Here is a 21,011-nt window from a genome sequence, read left to right as displayed (position 1 = left end):
ATAACCAATATATTCTGCACAGTGTCTGTAGATGATAAAAGGTGATGTTACATCGCACATTTCCCACAGAGAAAAGAGAGAGGGAACTCAATAGGTATAAGAAAAAAGCCTTACAGTATGCCCATCGTACAAAGAATGAAAGGAAATTCATAAGCAGGGTGGGGCAAACACAAGGTCTGGGGACACAGAGCTCAAAAAGGAGAATAACATTAATGGCATTCAGTGCACAGATGAGATGACAAAAACAAGTGGTATTATTCAGACGTACCTGTAGATCATCAAGAGAAAGGTATTCTCTGAATCATGAAAGGGAGTGAAAGCCTAATGAAGCAGTAAGATTGAGCTGGGGTGGCAGCTAGAGAAGAGCATATAAATGCATCAGATACAATTAGAAAGAAGCAGAAAGGGAAAAAGTGAGAAATGCTAATCTGTGGAAATTTCAGTCCATCTAGACCCAGGAGGAAACTAAACATGGAGAATATGAAACAGCTCCAAGAAGTATAGCTCCAACTGGGACACAACAGGATAATCACAGAAAAAGACTAAGATGACATCTAATATAAACCTTAGAAGTAATTTCTCACTGTTTTTCTTTCTTATTTATCTCAGCTAACGAATAGTTTTTGTTACATCTTCCCATGTTTAATCCAGCAGGGCCACTGCTTTTCTCTGATGCCACTTAATACGAAGTGGGGGACTGGATTGAGAAGAACCAAACACAACATACACACTGTTCATAGAAGAAACGGAGAGCTTCCATCACTTCCTCTCTCAGGAATGACTATAAAAGTTCAATAGGAGGTTTCTTCGTTGCCGCCTCCACGTCTCTCCCAGGACACAGTCCTTGTGACTGAACTATGTCCTGCCTCCCAGGAAGGTACTAGATGGTGTTCACATAGACTCATTTCAGCGTAAGGAGATAATCTTCCTTTGTAATCAATGAACGGACATAGAGTGAAGTACAAGCGACTGAAGACAGTTACAGCAGGTTCTCATTCTGACCCCCACTTCAAAGACATGCTGCACTCAGTGAGACTTCACCTGCATTCCAGAGGCACCTTTCACAAAGTACTACATACTGGAATCTGCCCAGACATACGCCTGCATGTAATTGCTAGGTGCTAAACTGGCACAAGCTTGAAACCAGCTCATGTAGGAAACCCAAAATAGCCAGTGGGCTTGCCTACTTTTACCCACAACTGCTATTTTTGAATGAAACTCACTAGGGACTCAGGACACCAAACACTTCCTATTCATTAGTATAATGTAGATATGCACTAGTGTCTCTGCTCTTCTGCTGTGAAAATACTGGTCCCTGAAATGAATGATTGCCTGCACTGGACAATTACGTTCATGTGTTTTACAAATATTTATATGTTAATACGTACTTGGTAGGCTGGGATACAAGGGCATCCTTGTGCAGTCTGTAACATGGGTAAACATTAAATGTACCAGGTTCCATTGAAACCCCTTCCACAGCTGAAAACTCCTTTTCAACCAAACCAAACATTTCCATCATTTTAAATCCTGGAAGGTATCAAAATATACATTCTATTAATTTAAATTAATACCGCATTACAGGAAACAAAAAAAGGACAAAGCCATTTGCATAAAAGAGTTTCATATCACCATCTGTTTAACAGCTGTTAGCATAAAGGGAAATTTATTGCCTAATATTGTGAAAATCAGGTAATGAAAATGATTCCATAAATCAGGAACAAAAATGAACACAAAAACACTGTACCTGCAAAATTGTTGCCATCTTTAACTACCAATGGGCAGGCTGGAAAAGAAGGAAAGATATATTTAAGTATACAAGATATGTCCCACTAGATCAGTAAAATGATCCACTCAGCCCAGTACTCTATCCCCAACAGTAGCAAAATGTGATACTGTTTAGGAAGAGCATGCAAACCTAGCCACTTTCTACTCCATTCAGCTGCCGGTCCTCAAGATCCACAGGGGCTGTAGCAAAGATGTTAAAGGGTACATCCCTGTGTGTTCCATATAATATCCTTTTATGGATCTGTTGTCCATGAATTTGTCTAATCCTTCCATGAACCTACCTTCACAACTTCTTGTGGCAACAAATTCACTGCCTGCTGCATAAAAAAGTATGTCTGACGCTGGGTTTTAACCAAGCGCTCCCTAGTTCTCTATTTGTGAGCTTATCCAGCCTAACTCCATCTCAAGTTCAATTACTTTAGCTGGCATTCTCTGTACCTTTTCAAACTCCACAATACCTTTCATGAGCAACAGAGGCCAGAATTGCACGCAGTCCTTAAGATGTGTACACACATTTTCAATAGCTGTAAATCTGGCTTATATTTTTATTCTGGCAGGGAAGAAAGCATACTAATCTCTTCCAGGAAAGGTGCCCTGGGAAATCAGTAAGCCTACAGGCAGGGTGTCAAATATGGAACCCCAGGATACACATATTTGGAGATCACTTTTCGAATACAAGCACAAGTGACCAATAAATGCTACTGTTGAGCATTCTCAAAGTTCAAAATTCTCTCTACCATTGAAAGTAGAGTTTATGGTGAAAACCAAAGAATTGATGGGACACAGCAACATATTTGTGTTCACCAGCTCTAATAACTCACAGTCCTATGCACAAGGACTCCTTACAGTTACAAATGATTCACATCAGCTATACACTACCTACTTCCTGGCTTATATATAAGGAAACATTGAGGGTACACATCTAAAAGCATGTGAATTTTTGACCTCTAACCATTAGGTATTGTTCCAGAATGTCTTTCCCTTCATTTTCATAAAGAGTCTGAAGTGTGGCATTTTCAGAGATTTCAGAGTTTGGGCATGTTTTATGCTTTTCCTTAGTCTACAACTCTTCTATTTTCCCTGATAATACAAACATTAATGATTAGCTCTCCATTAATAAATCAACCATGTGATTTGAGTAATAGTGAATATAGCTAACTATACTCTTACAGATAGTTAAATAGCCTAGAAAATAAAATATAATTAACTTTTTATGATGACATTCTGAACCATTAACAATGTTTCACATGTGAAATAAGTTTTTGACAACCAATGGCTGTATTCTGGATTTATAGCAAACAACCATGAATTATTTTGAAGTCACACCACCTTCATTTCCTTCATATTTTATGGAAATAACATTAGATTTATAGTATCTGCAGCAGATTATGTTAAAAAGATCAAGAATACCTCTTAACAGAAAATTAATAGTTACAAAACCCTCAGTATTTAGCACTTATTTTAGAAGCAAGTATAAGTCAAAATGGCTAACTTGCTGATGCAGTTTCACAAACAAAAGTGATCAGCTCATCTTCAATCTTTGTAAAGGCATCAAAGTCATCCACAAAGAAGACGTGTCTTTCACTGGGCTTGCTGCCAATATTAACTAACTCTGAATAGTCAGCATCAGCTACTCCAATAGCAAAAAAGCTGAACCCTGTAAAACAAAAAAGAACACTCTTGTGAGTCATTCATTTAGAGAGTGGAAATACAATACGAACACAACTGTATTTGCACTGGCTCCTTTCCTGATTAAATACAAAGGTGGAAATTTTATTATTATCCTATAGCACAAGAAAATTCATACATATAATCTAAAATAAAGGTAATACATTCTCTGTGAGATACTTCTTTTGGCTATTTATGCTTATTCATTTCATTAAAGTTAAAGCGTAAGTGTTTTCTTGAAGACATATAAGACTACTGAGTAGTTTAAAGTTTTAGCATATGTCTAAGTGCTTTTCTAATGCAATGCTATACTGTATTACACACAGAAATATCGATGTATCAAGTATATCACAAAGCATAGAAATTAATTTCCTGTAGGTCTTTTACGGATTTTGTTCTGTGCCATATACTAATCAGAATTTTCAAGCCACTGCTGCCTCATGAGTGAACACTCAAATAAATGCATTCTCATTTCATCAGCAGCTTAACTGCACTGGTTGAATCTGTTCTATATATTCTGCATTAATATAATTTGAAATTTGAGCCTGATTTCAAAGATTTAAATGAAATGGGAATTGTGTCCTATATGTTTGAGGAGCAGCAAACTAGCTAAAAGTTTTTCAACATTTTCCTTTCCATAAAAGATAAAGAAAAAACCTGTCTACATCAGGCTGAATATTGTTAATGGACATACTGTTCTTGCATGGCTCAGTCCCAAATTTACTCCAGTCAAGCAATATTGTCTTTAAGTTTGAATGAGGCCCAAGGGCATTCATCATCTTCTGCGGAGCTTTTAGCATAACAAAACTTTGACTTAATATATTATAACATCTTCATGTTCATCCAAGATCAGCACCTCTTCATGCCAGTCTCTATCATAGATGCAAGTCAGTACCTGCTCCAACCTATCTGCAGCCTAAGCATACAGCACACACAAAAGGAAACAGGAAAGAGGAAGTCATTTGTCCAAGGCGACACATCCCTTGGGTCAGCAACTGAACCCCCACCATATGCCGTCTCCTCTCGAGGTCATTGCCAGTCTAATAGTTAATAAGACAACTGCAAATCTTACCTGACAGTTGAACATTTTCTGTTCATCTTAGACACAGACTCCAATTTAATCACAAATATGCAGTTTTCTTGATTGCTACTTAAAACAAGTTATGCCTGCTCTACTATTTTGTGATATGATTTTATTTATGAAGGCACTGCACTCAGCATCTAGCAATAATACAAGCAGGCAGCCAAGCTCAAAGTTTGCACTGGGTTTCAGGAATCAGTAATATACACTGGTAACTTCATAGCTGCCGAAGTCTAAAGGCAAATAAAAAAAGCACAAATGCAATTTCTTCTTCGATCTCCTCACATTAAAAGGATGATAGCTTTTTTCTTCCATCCTTTAGCTTTGTTCCACGTGGCACACTGTGCCCTTTGGGTTTTGATACAAACCTCAGTATCGGACATTTCTACAACTAACCCCGTTCTTATGCTTAGACTCACAACATTGTGTGGCTGCTCAAAGCTCTAAAATTGGTGGTTTAAAAAAAATTCCTAAAAGTAATTAGTGTAACATGAGAGCAGATCAGAACCAGCAAAAGAACATATGAAAGAATTTTCGAAGGACCTCTTGTACAGAAAACAAAACAGTTCAGTTTGTTGGTAACCATAAGACTACACTTCATAGATGACAGGTCCAGATTCTCAGGATCATGTCCCCTAAATTCTTCATCATGAGAGCAATTCCATTGACTACTACATGATTTTAGCAGTGCCCCCAAAATGAAAAATAATGGCATTAATTACCAAAAAAAAATCCAGAATCTAGCCATATCCTAGTGATATTCTGAGTTTCTCAGCATTTGCTGTCTGTTTTCTTTAAACTTGGAAATCTTCCTGGAGCAAGTGTTACCCTTATCTCATGCCCACACTTGCGTAGTTATAATTAATGAGAAAAAGGAAAATCTCAATGGTTCTTAAAAGTACACATTTTACCATCTAGTTGCATTTCTCTGGAGACTTTGTTCACATCGTCCTGTGACCGCCCATCAGTAATGACAACTAAAACCTTTGGAATGCCCCTCCTCATGCCTGCCTCTCCAGTAAACAAGACTTCTCTTGCATGTTTAATGGCTTTGCCTGAAACAGAAAAGATTGACAACATACTTTCACAGTGACACAGATCCAGTTTCTATTCGCTTCTTATATCATGTTAGACATCGATAAAAAGAGAAACCTGTTGGGTCCTGAGTAGTCTGTAAATTACTGCATTGTATAGTTACTGAAACAGAGATTTAGAAAAGTTTAATTTTGACCCTAACCTTTGAAAATTTGATGGCTTCAGCTACTCAATTCTTCAATCCAGAAGGTGAAGTTCAACAATATGACATGTGTGGGAAAGTGTATTCTACGCTGGTTAGAGATAACAAAATCTTCCCTTACTGGATTGTAGGGCACAGTCCAGGTAACAACTAAAAGTGCTATTGTAGCATTTTCTTGAGTAAATGGGAAGCGTGTTCTTTTGATAGTACTGAGACTGGATGCAGTGCAGCAGCTGCAAGAAATTTCTGTGCAGTCTGAGAATAATAAAACATATGGTTTCCAACTAAAGCAGATTTTAACACTTTCAGCACTCAACTTTAATTTCTTCACATCAGACAGCCATCTTAAGGGATTAATTAAAATGTAAATACATTCAGTTAACAGACGTCTACCCCCAGCCCAGTTTTAAACATACCACTGAGGCTTAACTGTCCTGGTTTATAACCAAACAGACCCCCCACTCTGTCCACCGTTTTCTACATGCTCTGCAAACTCCCTGCCACCTTCTCTCCCCTCCCAATTGCCAAGCTGATTTCATATTACTCCCCATTCCACCTTCCACAATCCCCAAAGTCATTCACCTCTGTCTAGCTGCCTCTCTCCCTTTCTCCCTGATCCCTGACATCACTGTTGGTCAGAGGGGTGAATACCCAGCAGTAGGGGTGAAGGGTGTGAACTGCAGATTACAAAGACCTTCTAACTTCAAAGCCCAACCTTTCACCTCCAGTGTGGAGATACCATGTTCTCACTGGTTTTGCACTGGTATATTAAACCACTTAGCAAATGGGAAAGAAATACTGCACAGAGAGCAGCAGGGAGAAAATCTGCATCATAATAGTGACCTTTCTCACCTGTTTTTGTATTTCCTCCTTTGTAGGCTATTTGCTGAATAGCTTCAAGAAGAGTCTCTTTTGTTTTGTATGCATTCAATTTAAATTCTGTCCTGGGATCATCACTGAACTGAATTATTGCCACCTGTGCACACAGAAGATGTGTTCATTACTAAAGCACCACCCCAGTGTATATACAAAAAGTGAATCAGAGCATTTAAACCAAGGATTTATCTCATAACTTTGCTTCATCTTTAAATTAAAGCCAAAATGTTTTTCCTCTTTAAGAAGCTTTCACTAAGTAAACTTTAATTTTACTCTCTGTAGCTTTGCCAACCACCTAACACTTTCTGGTTTCATTTTGCACCAAACAGGATGAGAAAAGTAATACCCACTTTGGCAAAAGCACTCTCAATCGAGCCCAAAAGCAAAATCCTTGTTAACAGCTCCTCACACATGTACGGTTACTCGTACACAGAACTGCAGGGACTTTATTCAGTCTCCACGAATTAACAGCTGCACATAAGTAACTTGAGTTAGGGAGCAATACTGACACAAGTAATAGAAAGATGCAAGAACATGTTCTGAAATACTGCCTCTCCCAAATATGATGCTACATGAGTCCAGACACTATATTTCAATACTATACACTAAACCCCTACAACTCACAAAACATTTATTGAACTTCATATTCTATAAGTGGTGTCCCCGATTTAAAAGGAGCTATTCACATGCTTAAGCTTAAGTTTGTGCATAAGTTTCTGAAGCACCATGGACTATATTCTGAGAAAATAGTTGTATAGCAAGAAACAGTAAAAACTGAGCATTTTTTAGGGTTTGGACAAGTTAAAAATAATTTTCAATGCTATCCCAAACTGTATATTACACAGGTAACACTTAAAACAGTAATATATTTGCCAGTAATCTTTTCTGGAGCAGATTCAAGCATCTCTCTAAACAAATACATAAATAGAATAATCATAGTAAATACTATATTTTATTTCAAGCACTGTCGATTCTGTAAAGCATGCAATTTTAAACAAATGAACCTTTAATTTTCCTTATCAATGCCATTTTTAGCTTATTTAGAAATAAACACCGCAGTAAGAACCAATACCAAAAACATTAACACAACTTAAATCTCATTAGAATTATTTAGAGGAGACTGAAATGATACTTAGCCTTCATGCTAGCAAAATTCATATCATGAATTTCACCATATGGTGTGTATAAAAGAAGGTATTGAAAAAAAATGCTGTCCTAAAGCAGTTCATATTTTCAAAAGAACTGTGAAATGATGTCAGTTACTTTTTGATTCATTTCACTTCTGGTGCTATTCTAAAATACCCTGTCAAATCCATGCGCCCTCCGTCTCCCTACATGTTGATTACCTGCGTTCCATCAGGACCAATCTTATCCAAAGCTCCAACAGTGCTATAGAGAAAGCTAATTATTTTATTGAAATTTTCATCTCCAATACTCCATGACCCATCCACCAGGAACGCCAGGTCAGCTTTGGCTGCTTTGCACACTGAGAAAGAAAAGTGAGTATTTTGGAATTAGAGCAATGCCTCAACTCCTCATGAAATCTCATAAATCACTTGAGAAAATGCAACTGTCATGAAAAGCCCTTGTTTAAAGTTAGTTAACAATGTTTTAGCAAACAGACCTGCTGGCATTGACTTCAGTGCAGGTGTAGAACCAGTTGAGCTCTGCAAGGAGTGAATGGTCTGCACTGACAGATCCTATCACAGAATGCACTTCAAGGCCATAATGGCTCTTTAAAATCTGGCTAACCATTTTTATTTAGGTTGTAAGTAAAGTCACACATGAACTTATAGAATCCCAGACTCCTAGCGTGACACAGCAAGCAAGATGAGAGAATCTTGACTGTGGAGGTTCCCAGTGGGAAACTAGTCCAGTCAAAAAGTTACCCTAAGCTCTGTAGTACCTAATGCTTACCCCTTTAACTGCACTATTTAGGACCAATGCAGGTTTCCTCCATCTCATCTTATTCCAGCATGTTCTTAGGCAAAATGGCCTGCAGAGCTGTACACCTGCTCACACAAGTTGCTCACTCTTTCATGAGAACTGTGAACCTTCAATGCTCTACAGAAGTCTATTGCTTGGGGTCAGAAACAAACAGTCTCAAAGCAAAGCTGTTTTTCAACATATTTCATCTTGAAGAAAAATGTTTATCTAAATCCAGAAAATGGGATAAGAAGATATGTACCCATATTTCTCATTTTCTGTTGATTACTCCTTGGATTAAAAAAAAATCTGCTGCTATGCAGTTCTAAAACACACACACAATGTCTTTCTTTTCCTGTACTTATGGATTAAATTCTCAATCACTATATGACAGTTTGGTCCACTGACTTCAAGATGACGGATTTGATCCTCAGTTTCCAATAATGCTCCCTTCACAGAAATATTTAAGAGACTCTGTACAAAACACTACATGTTCAAATGATAAACAGAAGGAAGTCTACATTTAAAGAAAGAAGAGACTGGAGATGGCCAACACTTTTCTCATTACCTAAAGTGGACATATTTTTAAAAATCATGCTGCTTTAGAAGTTTAATTACCCTAGGATATCTGCTTCAGTTGCAAATATGTATGGTTTAGGAATTCTGGAAAAGGAAAATCTCACACATATTAACCCTCCTTCCTGCAAATTTCAACAATACAATAATGATGTCAGATTTTTGGCTCATTAAATTTAAGCCAGCTACCTTACAGAGTCACTGTAGCAAATGCATTTTGAAATCTGATCCCCACAGGTCTAAAATAGCATCAGAAGCAGAAAAACATTGCATCAACACTTTAAAATTATTATAAACCCACACATGTAGCACTTACCCTCTTTTGCAGGAGGGATTGTAGGTGGTGGAGATGGTGTTGAAGGTGTTGTTGGTGGTTGAGTTGGAAATGGTACTGGAGAATAAAAGGAAGGAATATTAAAAAATGCTTAAATAGCCCAATATATTTTATCTATATTAAACACAGCATTTTTCTACTCATCTCCACATTTAAAATTCATTATCTCTAATCAACTAGTTATGCAACTGGAGAGAAATGTAGGTGAGCATGTGCATATAATATCCTCCTCTACTGACCACCCAAAAAACGATAGTACTATTACAGAGCAATAAATGGATGCATTTCAGTGTGAATGATACAACAATACAACTGAACTACTACTGGAACTGCCCCTTTTTGGGTCTCCCCAGTGTAGTAGACCATGTGGCAGCCCTATCCTTGACCTAGTATCCATAATTCATTTTGTAAAAGGTCAGTGTCCTTTTCCTTTCTGACCATAACCAGTCCTTAGTCAACAGAAAGTAGGTCTCTACCCACACTGGAAGGAGGAAGATATTAGTCCTACAATCCAAAATACGAAGAGATGCAAAAAAAAAAAAAAAAAAAAAAAAGCAAAAGCAAGCCAGTGCCTGCACTTGGAGAGCAGATCACGGCCTGCCCTGATCAAGATTTTCCTGAATTTGGTGGAAGACCTTGTTATGTTTCCAGCTAGAAATGCAGTTCCGACCACAACTCTACAGGACTGTGGCTTTGTTGCTTGCAGCAACTTCTAGTAAGGTTGTTATACAGAGTTTCTGAAAATGTCTCATCCTTCTCCTGAAAATAAGCTTTGGAATGCCAACCTCCCAGAAACCTGCCTGAATACATGATCACTGATTGACAGCTTTGCTGAATGCAAGAACTCTATTTAGTGCCTTTCAGTGCAGTTTTGGATGAATTCTCAGAGGTAACATGCACATATGTTGACTTCCACAACTGTATCTGAGGAAAGCTTCTGCTTTTGTTCAAGGGCATTTTTTCCAATTTTTTTTGCAACGCAATTAGCATAACAAGCCACAGGTGACAGAACATCATTCCTTCAAGTAAGACTACACTTGTTATTTGCTATAATATATGTTAAGTTTATAGACAATGGATAGAGTTAGATAAAAAAACTTCAGAAAAGGTACCTATCTTTGGAAAAGATTAGTGCAAACAGGATTCATTACAAGCCTCATGTCCACATCTATGTTGACTCCCACTGCAACTGATGTGGGTTTTCCCATCGGCTTCAACAAGAGAAAGGGCCAAGACTCTGAAACACCTACAAGAAACTAAAGCCCAGGACCTCCATGTCCACAGACAGACTAGGACCAGACCCATTTAGAAAGGGTCACAACTGCAGTAAGGTGACTTGAAAGGCTGCTCTCTAAGCACCAGAGAGGTACAGGTCACCCTGAGGAGTGTTTTCTTCTGAGATGATACAGTAATTTGTCTGCATCACAAACCATCTTTCTCAAATGGATAGGTAGGCCAAGGTGTGTTCTTCCTTATGTCTCCTAACTGCCTGAACTGCAGAGCACACAAAATGCATTCCTCCAAAAAGTAGGAGAAGCTTAGCTTGTTCCTCATTGCTCTGAGAATGAGCCCTGAACAACTCAGGAGTCATGCACCTGTGCAAATTTTTCCTATGTGAAACCATAAGCGTGGGAGGGTTCAATTGCAGAGGAAAATTGTAAACATTATCTACCTTGAGAGAAGAGTAACAGCATTGTGGTGTATAGTAAATATAGTATGAGAAGAAGGGTGTCACTGAGATTGAAAGTGGGCTCAAAGAAAGAAAGATAAAAATATCTAAATATATATAAATATAAGAAAAATATTCACTCTGTTCATCCTGTATTTTGTTTTGCAGTACTTTGAACTCATGAGAGAAGGATCTTGCTTTCATAAACAGCTGTGAGGCGTTCTTTTGCCTGTCTTGTGTTATTGAGAATAATAATAAAAAGGTTGGTTGGTTTGTTTGTTTTAAAATACATAAATAGATTGGGTACCAAGGTCCCATTTATCTGTAAATTACTCAGACACTGGTAAAATTTTACTAAATAACAAGAGCTGCAGGATACAAAACTTTCTCTGTTTGCTTCATTCTTCTGGATTTTTTTTTTCCAAAGTCACAAATTTTCAGAGTATCCCCTAGTGGGACTTTTTATGAAGAAAGCTAAACCATCTTCCCTGTTTCATTCTTATTAATAAGTCCAATACAGTTGGTGAATGTGACTTCACAAGTAATACACAGCAGCGATGTAAGAATCCTGCACCTGCACCTCTGTTGTCAACCTCTGCAGTTGAAAAATTTAAACCTCAGCTAAAGGAAACTTCAGAGGAATACCACATCTGTGGGCAAAGGGCAAAACATGAGAAGCAATCAAGCATTACCAGTGCTGGCTGAACTCTAATCTATTTTACTCACATGTTGTCTCCATGATGCTTACAGCAGGGCCCTCTATCTCCTGAAGCTGTGTATGAACACTGATTTTATATTCGGTTCCAGGCATCAGCTCAAAGAAACAATGTCTAGGCGTCCCTCCACCAAGATTTACTTCTCGCTTTTTCCCGTCTGGAATTATAAAAGAAACCATTCAAACATTTCTTTACTGTTTTACTGAATAATTTAAGTCTGAAATAAGAAGGGGACATGACAGCAGATGAATGACAAGTGGTTGACATCAATAAACTACATGCTGCCTTATTTCTGGAAATTCACCTCTGTGCAGAGGTCTCTGTAACATTTCATCCTTCATATTAAGTAGGAGCTGAGGAATGTGTCAGACATCTGCAGGAAAAAAGACGAATTTCACCCCATGCACTGAAGTTAATAAAAATCACTAACACTGTCATCAATGGGCTTTGGATCTGGTCCTAAATTATCAGTCTAATGAGGAATTGTTGCATTATGTAATTCTACAGCATCCTTTGTCTATGACTCTGGTTCTCAGAGTCTGTAATGTGCTTAGTAATTGCAAGAGAGACTGAACTAGATATTGTATTCCAGCTTCCACTAGTAACCACTTAACAACGTGAAGGAATGGTATTTACAGGGGTCCGAAATTAATTCTGCTAAATTCTGAATTGGAAAACATGTTGGCAATGGAAAAAGGCTAGGTACTAGAAATAGCATAAGGCTTACTTTAATAATAAGAAAACCTTCAGCACAATTCATAATCTGTAGCAGAAAGAATTGAAATACAAGCAACTGATCTTACATTTTAAAGAGTATATACAAAAAATGCCAAACAGTCATTCACTGCCAAGGAAAAAAACACCTGATGCTTATCAGGAGGTGTTACATTTGTATAAAAATAATTAATCACTGCCTGAACGAGACACACACCCAATCTGACAATCAAAACTCTTCATGATAGATGTTAATAAGAAGCAATTGTTCACTCTTTAGCTCGTTCTGTTCATATTTAGACTCTTTTGGCTCAGTTAAAGCAATTCTGGCAGTTCTATATGATGAAAGCAGAATGTTGGCTAGCTCCCAGATGAGAAGGAAATCTATGCTGTCTTGTGCCAGCCAAGATCTCTGCTTTCTGAACAGCTTGTCTGTGTTTCAGACCTTCAAATAAACTGTATCACCATCCATTTGCCATTCCATAGAAAGGTCATTATTTGTTTGCAACAAAATTAGTATTATTTTTCATGATACCTCTGATAGATCCCATTAAATGTTATTAACTGCACTTCTCTCAAGTTATCCAAGCTTTTAATTTGTCACCATTCAAAAGATCACTGACTTGAGAGTTAGTCTGCACAAATAGTGATTTCTGCATAACCTCTTCTGGCTACACCTGAGAATCAGTGAGATGGAAGAGGCTGTAATTCACCTTCTACACAGTCACTGCTAAAAGCATCAAGACACCATGTGTTGCCATATAAAAATATCTCATGTTTATCTAGATGAGTAACATTACTACAAGCTATAATTAACAATCAATGGAATGATGACAGACAAAACCAGCTGCTGTTCCCACTCTGTGAGCATGGTCAGGATTCAGTCAGATCTTTCCCTACCCTTCTATGCTCCTCCTATGTCCATCCTAATCAGACCTATCACTGATGGTTTATTTACAATCTTAGACGTATTCAGTTCATCCTTTATCCCATCCTTTATCCATCTTCTGTCCCTCACACCAGTGAAAAACGCAGGTAATCACCTATCTTCTACTGACAGACAAAACTCCCTCCCATAAGAAGGGCAGGTTATCAACCCCTGTTTGATATAAAAGGTCAGGAATGCTACTTCTACTGCTGAAACTTTCAATGCATACAAAACTCTCTTCTGTCCATCATTTCCAGTATTTCAGGAGCCAGTCTACAGGTCCAACTGCACACAATTTCTTAATTTACACAATTCAATTCTCTGGGTTAGGCTGTAGCTGTATATGGAATGATTTAGTAACTTACCCACAAGCGATTCTATAACTACCCTGTATGCAGTAGCATGTCTGTGAAGCTGCCACTGAGCACAGAGACTAGTCATGCGGACTTGATAGGAATCCAAATTTGTTACACCCAGGTACACTGAAAATTAAATACGAAAAAATTAGATTTACACCTCTAATAAGACATACAAGAAAAATGACAAAAGATTTATGGTGAAACACTTCTGCCAATTCCTTTTTAACAAATAATTTCAAAAGCTGCTTATAAAAATGATGTCAAGAAAATCCAAAACAGGAAGGAAAAAAAAAAAGTGACTCTTTAGACCAAAAGTTTGGAACTTAAAGTCAATTTAGCTAAGACTAAATAACAAACACTGCTAAAAATTCAGTTACTACAAATAAGTATAGAAATATCATTATAACAGCAATATTTCTGTCAAAATCTAATTTAAAATTGAGCTTTAGATATATAAAGACTAAATCATATTATATATATGGAGCTAGGAGAAAAAAGACTAAATAGACTTCCCATTAAGGAGATTTATGTCTACTGCTAGGCAAATATATTTTGCTGATAAATAACATCATCTGCTTTATGACCCCTGTCTTGCTAAAATCCAGCAGATTATTTTAAAGCCTGATATAGTCTGATTAAAAAAGACACTTTCATTTCAGGAAAACAATTTGCACACAACTGAGAAAGTCTTCCACAGGAAAATTTATTCAGGGAGCTGCACAAAGCTGTAGTTATAGTGAAAAACAGCCTGTAGAGATCTGAACAGCATGAAATCATTCTTACAGGTTTTGGCTACGCCTGTTAGGGCATCACTGAAGCCTGTTGAGTATGAAGCAAATACTTTAACACTGTACTCCGTTCCACTGAAGAGATTTAGAATGAGAATGGTATTAATATCATCCCCTACAAAGGTCTCCAATGCAGGACCAGGAACTGCAAAAAATGAAATAAATTAGAAAATCATTTGCTCATCCATTGAATTAGCAGGTAGTTAAAACAAATCTTAAGACACATCCCAAATTACATATGCTCCTAAAGTTACTGCTATTTTTTTGCTTTTTTTTTTTTTTTTTACCATACACAAAACCAAAGACACTCTGCTCAGTCCCTGCATGGGTAGAAGCCACAGCGCACACTTGGGAAATTCAGCAGTGGGATTCATTAGGGCAGGGCTAGACACTGGCATCTGTTAAGACCCTTTTGTTCTGCTTCAGTGACTTACTACTGCCCTAAATAGGCAGCCAAAGATCTCCTCAGTTTGATGGTGTGCCAGGAGCAACTGGGGGGATGGCAGATGCCAGCCAGCAATACATTGCCTAAGGGGTTCTTATACAACAGCATCATTTAACACTGTGCAAAAATGATAATGAAAATAGAAAAGAATAAAACTTTCCCAAATCAGAACTGCAAACAGTTCCTTTGTCAACTCTCTTAGTTTTTTCTGGATACACTTCAGAAACCAGGCAACAGTATGGTCTTTGGACAGTATTTTAGTCCCTTAATGGTCACACATTTGTGTTTCACTCTCAATAGAGGACCGTGTTTTTCTAAAGAAATTTGAAGGAGCTTGGGTGCCTTGTCTAGCTGCAATGTGCAGGTGGGCAAAGGATGCAGCACAGACAAAATGGGAATTAATAAAATGTCAAGTATTTGGGAGGTGTAGAATGGGAGTAAAAGTCAAGGAAACTAAAACTTTGTATTGTGAGGGGAAGAAAGTTGAAGAATAGGAGAACACGGAACAGAGGAACAGGAAGAGAGCAAAGGTAGTCTCTGAAATAAATAGAAAGAGTCATGGTAAAATGACATAAAAGGACAGCCTGAAAGAGTTGGCTTTGATCAGCCTTAAGATGGGAAATCTAAGGGGGAATCTTACTGCTGCCTACACCTACCTAATGGAAGGAGGTAGAGAAGATGGAAACAGAATCTCTTCTGAGGCAAACAGGAAGGTGGTAAGAGAAAATACACAAAATTTGCAACATGGGAAATTTTGATATTAGAAAGACAATTTCACAGTGAGGGTAGTAAAAAACTGGAACAGATGCTTAGAGAGGTTTTGAAATCTCCATCCTTGGAGATATTACAAACTCGACTGGACAAGGTCCAGCGAAACCTGTTCCAAGCTGGCCCTGTTTTGATCAGGAAGTTGGACCAGATAATCTCCAGAGATCCCTTCCAACCTGCATCATTCTGTGACTATGAAACTTTCATATTCAAAACCTGAGACACCTAAGTTAACAGCACTTTCAAGGCTGTAATTGCAACTGTTAGATTTAAGTCCAAAATTCAGCAAAAGATCATGTCAAGACATCGTACAGCCAAAAACAAATGACAAAAAAACCTGCCAGTTTAAAAACTCACTGTTGATAGGTTTGTAGACAATCCTGTAACCCATTGTTGGTGATGGTGGGGCATCCCAACTGATACGTAATCTGTTGTACCATTCATCTGAGACACGCAAATTTCTAGGAGCAGACAGGGGTACTAAAAGGAAACCAAACTGAGCTTTTACAAGCTTATCTCATACAAGCACATGCATAAAACTCAAGACATGCACATGAAAACAGTGCACTACCCAGTACTCTCAGATTTACAGGTCCAATTGCCAGGATGAAAGCCTTTAATCAAATTCATCCTTGGCACTACACATCAGTGGATTAATGTTGATATCTTTAAGAAAGTTATACCAAGTTATACCAAGGATTAATTACAAACTTTGTTCAACAAACAATGAATTTTCAAATTAATTCCCAACTTTGCCCCTACATTTTTTTAAAAATGTAAGACAATTCAGAGATAATTATCTTTTATTTATATAGTTTCTTTCAATCCAAGAGCACTAAAGTTTTTAATGCATAAAGCATGCTCTTGTGAACTCTTAAAGCTTTCAAATGGAATCAAAGGAATGATTTACAAGTGATTTAAGTGTCTGCACAAATAGCACTTCAATTTACGCAGAAATTATGTAAATTAGGAGAATAATTCAATAAAATTATACTATCATGACTAGCAGTGCACAATGAGATGATTTTTTTACCAATATACAGTAGAGACGGAACTTAAGTTACAGCTGAGTAATCTTTTGGTACTTGGTCAGAACTCTAGAGATAATGCAATCACTTTTATGGAAAGTTCAGCAGCATTTCTAATGACCTTTAGGAAGTAATGATCTCACACAAAAGAAAATCTAACAGTACAATGGTTGGTTTGATACTATCCCAGCAGGCATTGTTTACTTCTTTTTCTGCATTAGTTGGCTTGTCACTGGTGGGCTATCTATCAAGGATTTATCAGCTTTATTACTCAACAAGTTTCTGCAAACTCACAGTGTTTGAATATAAAATACAATTTGTCAATTAGAAGCAACCCATTGTTTATAAATCAATGAACTGAGATTAATATAAAGCTCAAGTCATATAAGTCATGAAAAATAAGCCCCCATTTATACTAAAATATATTACTACAGCCAAGGAAAAAAGGCCAAAAGAGTAAGCCTTTCTTCATACATATCCTGGCCAAAGACAGGCAGAAAGTTTGTACTTACAAGTTTTGCCAGGAGCTGAGACACTGACTCCTTCCCCATCAGAATAGATTGGAGTGACGGTAACTTTGTATTCTGTATCAGACAGCAGAGGCTGAAGCAGAAGAGTGTTTTGTCTCCCAGGCACCATTACCTGGATGGTCAGAAAAACAGAAACAATCAAGCTTAATGACTAGGGCCAAAACCTTTTTATATCTTACATGATCCCTGACACCATGTTCCACTAGTATTGCTGTACAGCTAGCTTTTTTAAATATTTCTGATGCTCTATGGTAAAATAAAGTACTTAAATTATCCACCTTTTTAACAGATTTACTAGTTATACCTGAGTAAAATAAAAAGGAGAATGTACCTATGGGATAACACAGTTTTGTATTAAACCTGTGAGCCACTACAGCTCCATAAACCACTGGTACTATATGGATGGTTAGTACTTAAACAATTTTACTGTACAGACAAAATAAATCCTCTTATTGTATTTATTCCTGACACAAATATGACTGTCCAAAGCTATGTCCATTAATAAAGGTTGATTGTTATGTTCTTTGGGGACAGAAAATCCTCCTTCCCTAGGAGGAAGGAAAATTAATTCAGGAGATCAGGAAGCATGAACTGAGCAAGCAGGAATAAAACATGTTTGTCTCATCTGCATATAATCTGGGGACGAGGAAATTAAGGTAGCCATTTAGGAAAGGAAGTAGGAGTACATCCCACAAATAGTGGAGGATCCCAAACTGCCACGAAACATGGAAACATCTGCAGCAGAAGTCCAACCAGGAAATCTGGTAGAAGTAGAGAAGCTGTAGAAATCCCTCCAGGTAGTTTTGGGTGTGACAGAGCAAATGTTTCAAAACACTGAATTAAGCGCTGCTTCTTTTAATACAGTACAAAGTTTCCCCATAAGCAGCTATTTCTGAAACTCTTCAAGAGATTACTGTATCTTAGCCAGACCCTCAAAAACTACTATCACAATAGTGGTGGTAAAGCCTCACAAGTACAGTCTTGCAATCTTTTAACTTGTCAGTAAAATTTTAATCTCAGAGAGCCTCCAAAGCCTGGATGGGAGCCACCTAGCACATGGAGCGGACATGGTAAGAAAGAGAAACCAATCCTATGTTTCCGGCACCAAACCTGTGCTCTGAAGCCACATTGTTGGAAGCAACAGTCCCAAGGTCCAACCTCATATTTTGGACCATCCCTGGCCCATGTCCATTGTGTGTATCTGTCACCTGAGCCAGCAACTGCACGTATTTGGCAAGAAGTTGAGACACCTACAAGCCCTTTAAACTCAAGCGGAAAAAGCAGAAACTGAGTCTAAAGGTGTTTTGTTGTTTCAAAGAAGACTGATGCGTGTGATGATGGCAGAGAAAAATTTTCTGAAGCATATACTCAGACAAGAAAGCTCTCACCAGTTTTAACGCTCCAGGATACATTCAAACTACTTCTAATTTTGGCAAGTGATACACAGAAAGAAATTAATCTAGTACACTCAGGTGTTGAGGCTTGTCAAAAAAGTACTTCATTCATTGATCAAAACTGGACAAAACCATCTAAATACATGTGCATGAAAGATTCCCATGCTAAACACTTCCATACATACACTCAAAAGACACAAACCAAGTTTGTGAAAAAAGAACAACCAACTTTTTTGGTTTTTTAAGAGAGGGTATGCAAGCAGTGAGAACACTCAGTTTTCCACATGTGCACATCAGAGCTCTTCTACAGAACAATATAGTTTTCAGCAGTGAGAAACATTCTTGGCTTTAAGGAAGAAAAAAAATGTGAACCTTACAGTATGTACAGCACACCCAAGAACATACACGCAATTTAGGGCTTGACGCTTCTGTAGTGAAAAGTATTCTATTACATTTTCTAGTCCCTGATTTTCAGCCAATTGCATCAAGGATTAAAAAGCTTATTAATATTTTTATGGAAAGGGAGGAGTAACTGAAATTTGTATCACTAAAATCAAAGCCAAAAAACTTAAGCATGCACCACAGCATTGTCACACTATAGTATATTTAAGCCCAAATTCCACAAAGCTTTTGGGTTCTGCTTAAGAAATGTACTTAAACATATGAACACTCCCCTAAAAATTGAACATCTGTGTCATTTTATTGACATGCGTGTTGCACCTCTCAGGTGCTTGAAGCCACATGATAAAATACATTCCTTCCGGTTAAAATGTGCTTAATTTTAAGTATAATCTTATGTCATTCCTTATTCAGTAAAGTATTTATGCAGGTGATTAATTTCAAAGATGAAACACATGGTTAATCTGTTTGCTGAATTGTGACCAAAGATATTAAGACTCGGGAGTGTACTTAAAATTAAATAATTAGCAGAATTAGAGCCAAGACACCTACCTAATCTTACAATTTTATAGTTTTCTTCAATGAGATTTTGAGTCAACTCTAATATCCTTCTGATAGCCAGAATTTTAATACCTTTCCTACAGTTTTAATTTCCTTTTAAAATAATAGTTGTTGAATACTAAAACAGAACTACATTTTTATCATCCAACTGAATTTGATTAAGCTTGCCAGAGCTGAAACAGTAGATCTAGGATCTGAATTTCAGAAACTTTGGGTTTTTGTCAGCAGAACAGTACAATTTGCGCCATTATGCTGTGCAAGTTTGCCACCGTATTATACACTGTACTATCACATAGTTGAGGTAAATTCATAAAGCATGTTTTCCAGTCCAAAAGGAGACCACTACATTGAAAGTTCATTTTCAGATTATAGTTGAAAGAGATGGCTAAAAAGTAATTTTCTACCAAGGTCTCATAAATGATGAACGAAACCAAAATGAAAAAAGACCAATTCATATTTTTCTAGAAATAAGATATTCAACTAACTCCTTTTAATATTTTTTATGGATATAGTCTGATATAGGGCTAAAAATGTCAGCTGCTAGACATCAAAAAGAATATCCCATATTTTTGATATAACTGTTCTATGAACAGAAATGACTCACATGATGGACACAGAAGGAGAATGATATGGGGACTATTTTTGCATTCTGAGCTATTTACTAAGAAAATAACCTCGAACTATACAATTTAATCTCTTAAATGTGTCTACATAAAGCTACCTCAAAATTTTACAACTTAGTTTTTGTGGAAACCAAGCACTGCAATACTAAGATTTCCCCAATTAAAAAAAAAAAAAAAAAAGGCACTTGGCCTCCCAGAATTCTGAAATTATCTCAAAAATCATGAAATCTTAAAAATAATACAGCTAGAGATTCTTTTTTTAGTATTTGCTATACACACAAATGAGTACATGTAGTACTCATGTTTTCCAAAATCTTGAGCACCAGAAATTTTTTTTGTGTAAGAATTTTAATTTTGATCATCACACGGTATAAGAAAAATAACAACTATTCTTAGGCACTTAGATTAAGAAGTGCTGTCCTTATTGTGACATGTACAGGTTAACAAGCAGTATGAAAACTCTGCATTTGAACTTTAATTACATTGCTTTAGCATAAAATGAGACTTTTAGGGAAGGAGCAAAATTGCTGAAGGAAAAAAAAAAATGACTTAAGATTGTCCTGTACAAACATTTAAGAGTTGTTAAAACACAATCTTGGGATACAA

At 37.1% G+C, this 21,011-nt stretch overlaps 1 protein-coding gene across 3 annotated transcripts in view; it reads right to left on the bottom strand.

Annotated features, from left to right (window-relative positions):
* COL14A1 (collagen type XIV alpha 1 chain) overlaps positions 1-21,011 on the bottom strand; it is a 124,407-nt gene that overhangs the window by 44,419 nt on the left and 58,977 nt on the right. For all 3 annotated transcript variants that reach the window (XM_075728217.1, XM_075728218.1, XM_075728219.1), the window contains exons 19-30: positions 17,411-17,540; positions 16,228-16,350; positions 14,653-14,802; positions 13,876-13,992; positions 11,879-12,025; positions 9,466-9,540; positions 7,994-8,133; positions 6,624-6,747; positions 5,446-5,589; positions 3,278-3,442; positions 1,745-1,783; positions 1,389-1,527 (exon numbers count right to left, since the gene is read on the bottom strand). In XM_075728217.1, coding sequence (XP_075584332.1) covers positions 1,389-1,527; positions 1,745-1,783; positions 3,278-3,442; positions 5,446-5,589; positions 6,624-6,747; positions 7,994-8,133; positions 9,466-9,540; positions 11,879-12,025; positions 13,876-13,992; positions 14,653-14,802; positions 16,228-16,350; positions 17,411-17,540 — 1,493 coding nt within the window. The remainder of the gene's footprint in view (positions 1-1,388; positions 1,528-1,744; positions 1,784-3,277; positions 3,443-5,445; positions 5,590-6,623; positions 6,748-7,993; positions 8,134-9,465; positions 9,541-11,878; positions 12,026-13,875; positions 13,993-14,652; positions 14,803-16,227; positions 16,351-17,410; positions 17,541-21,011) is intronic.

Source organism: Pelecanus crispus, chromosome 2 (genome assembly GCF_030463565.1).
Source record: "Pelecanus crispus isolate bPelCri1 chromosome 2, bPelCri1.pri, whole genome shotgun sequence".
Classification (NCBI taxonomy): Eukaryota; Metazoa; Chordata; class Aves; order Pelecaniformes; family Pelecanidae; genus Pelecanus; species Pelecanus crispus.
Note: the sequence above shows the minus strand (reverse complement) of the source record. Positions and strands in the feature narration are given on the sequence as shown.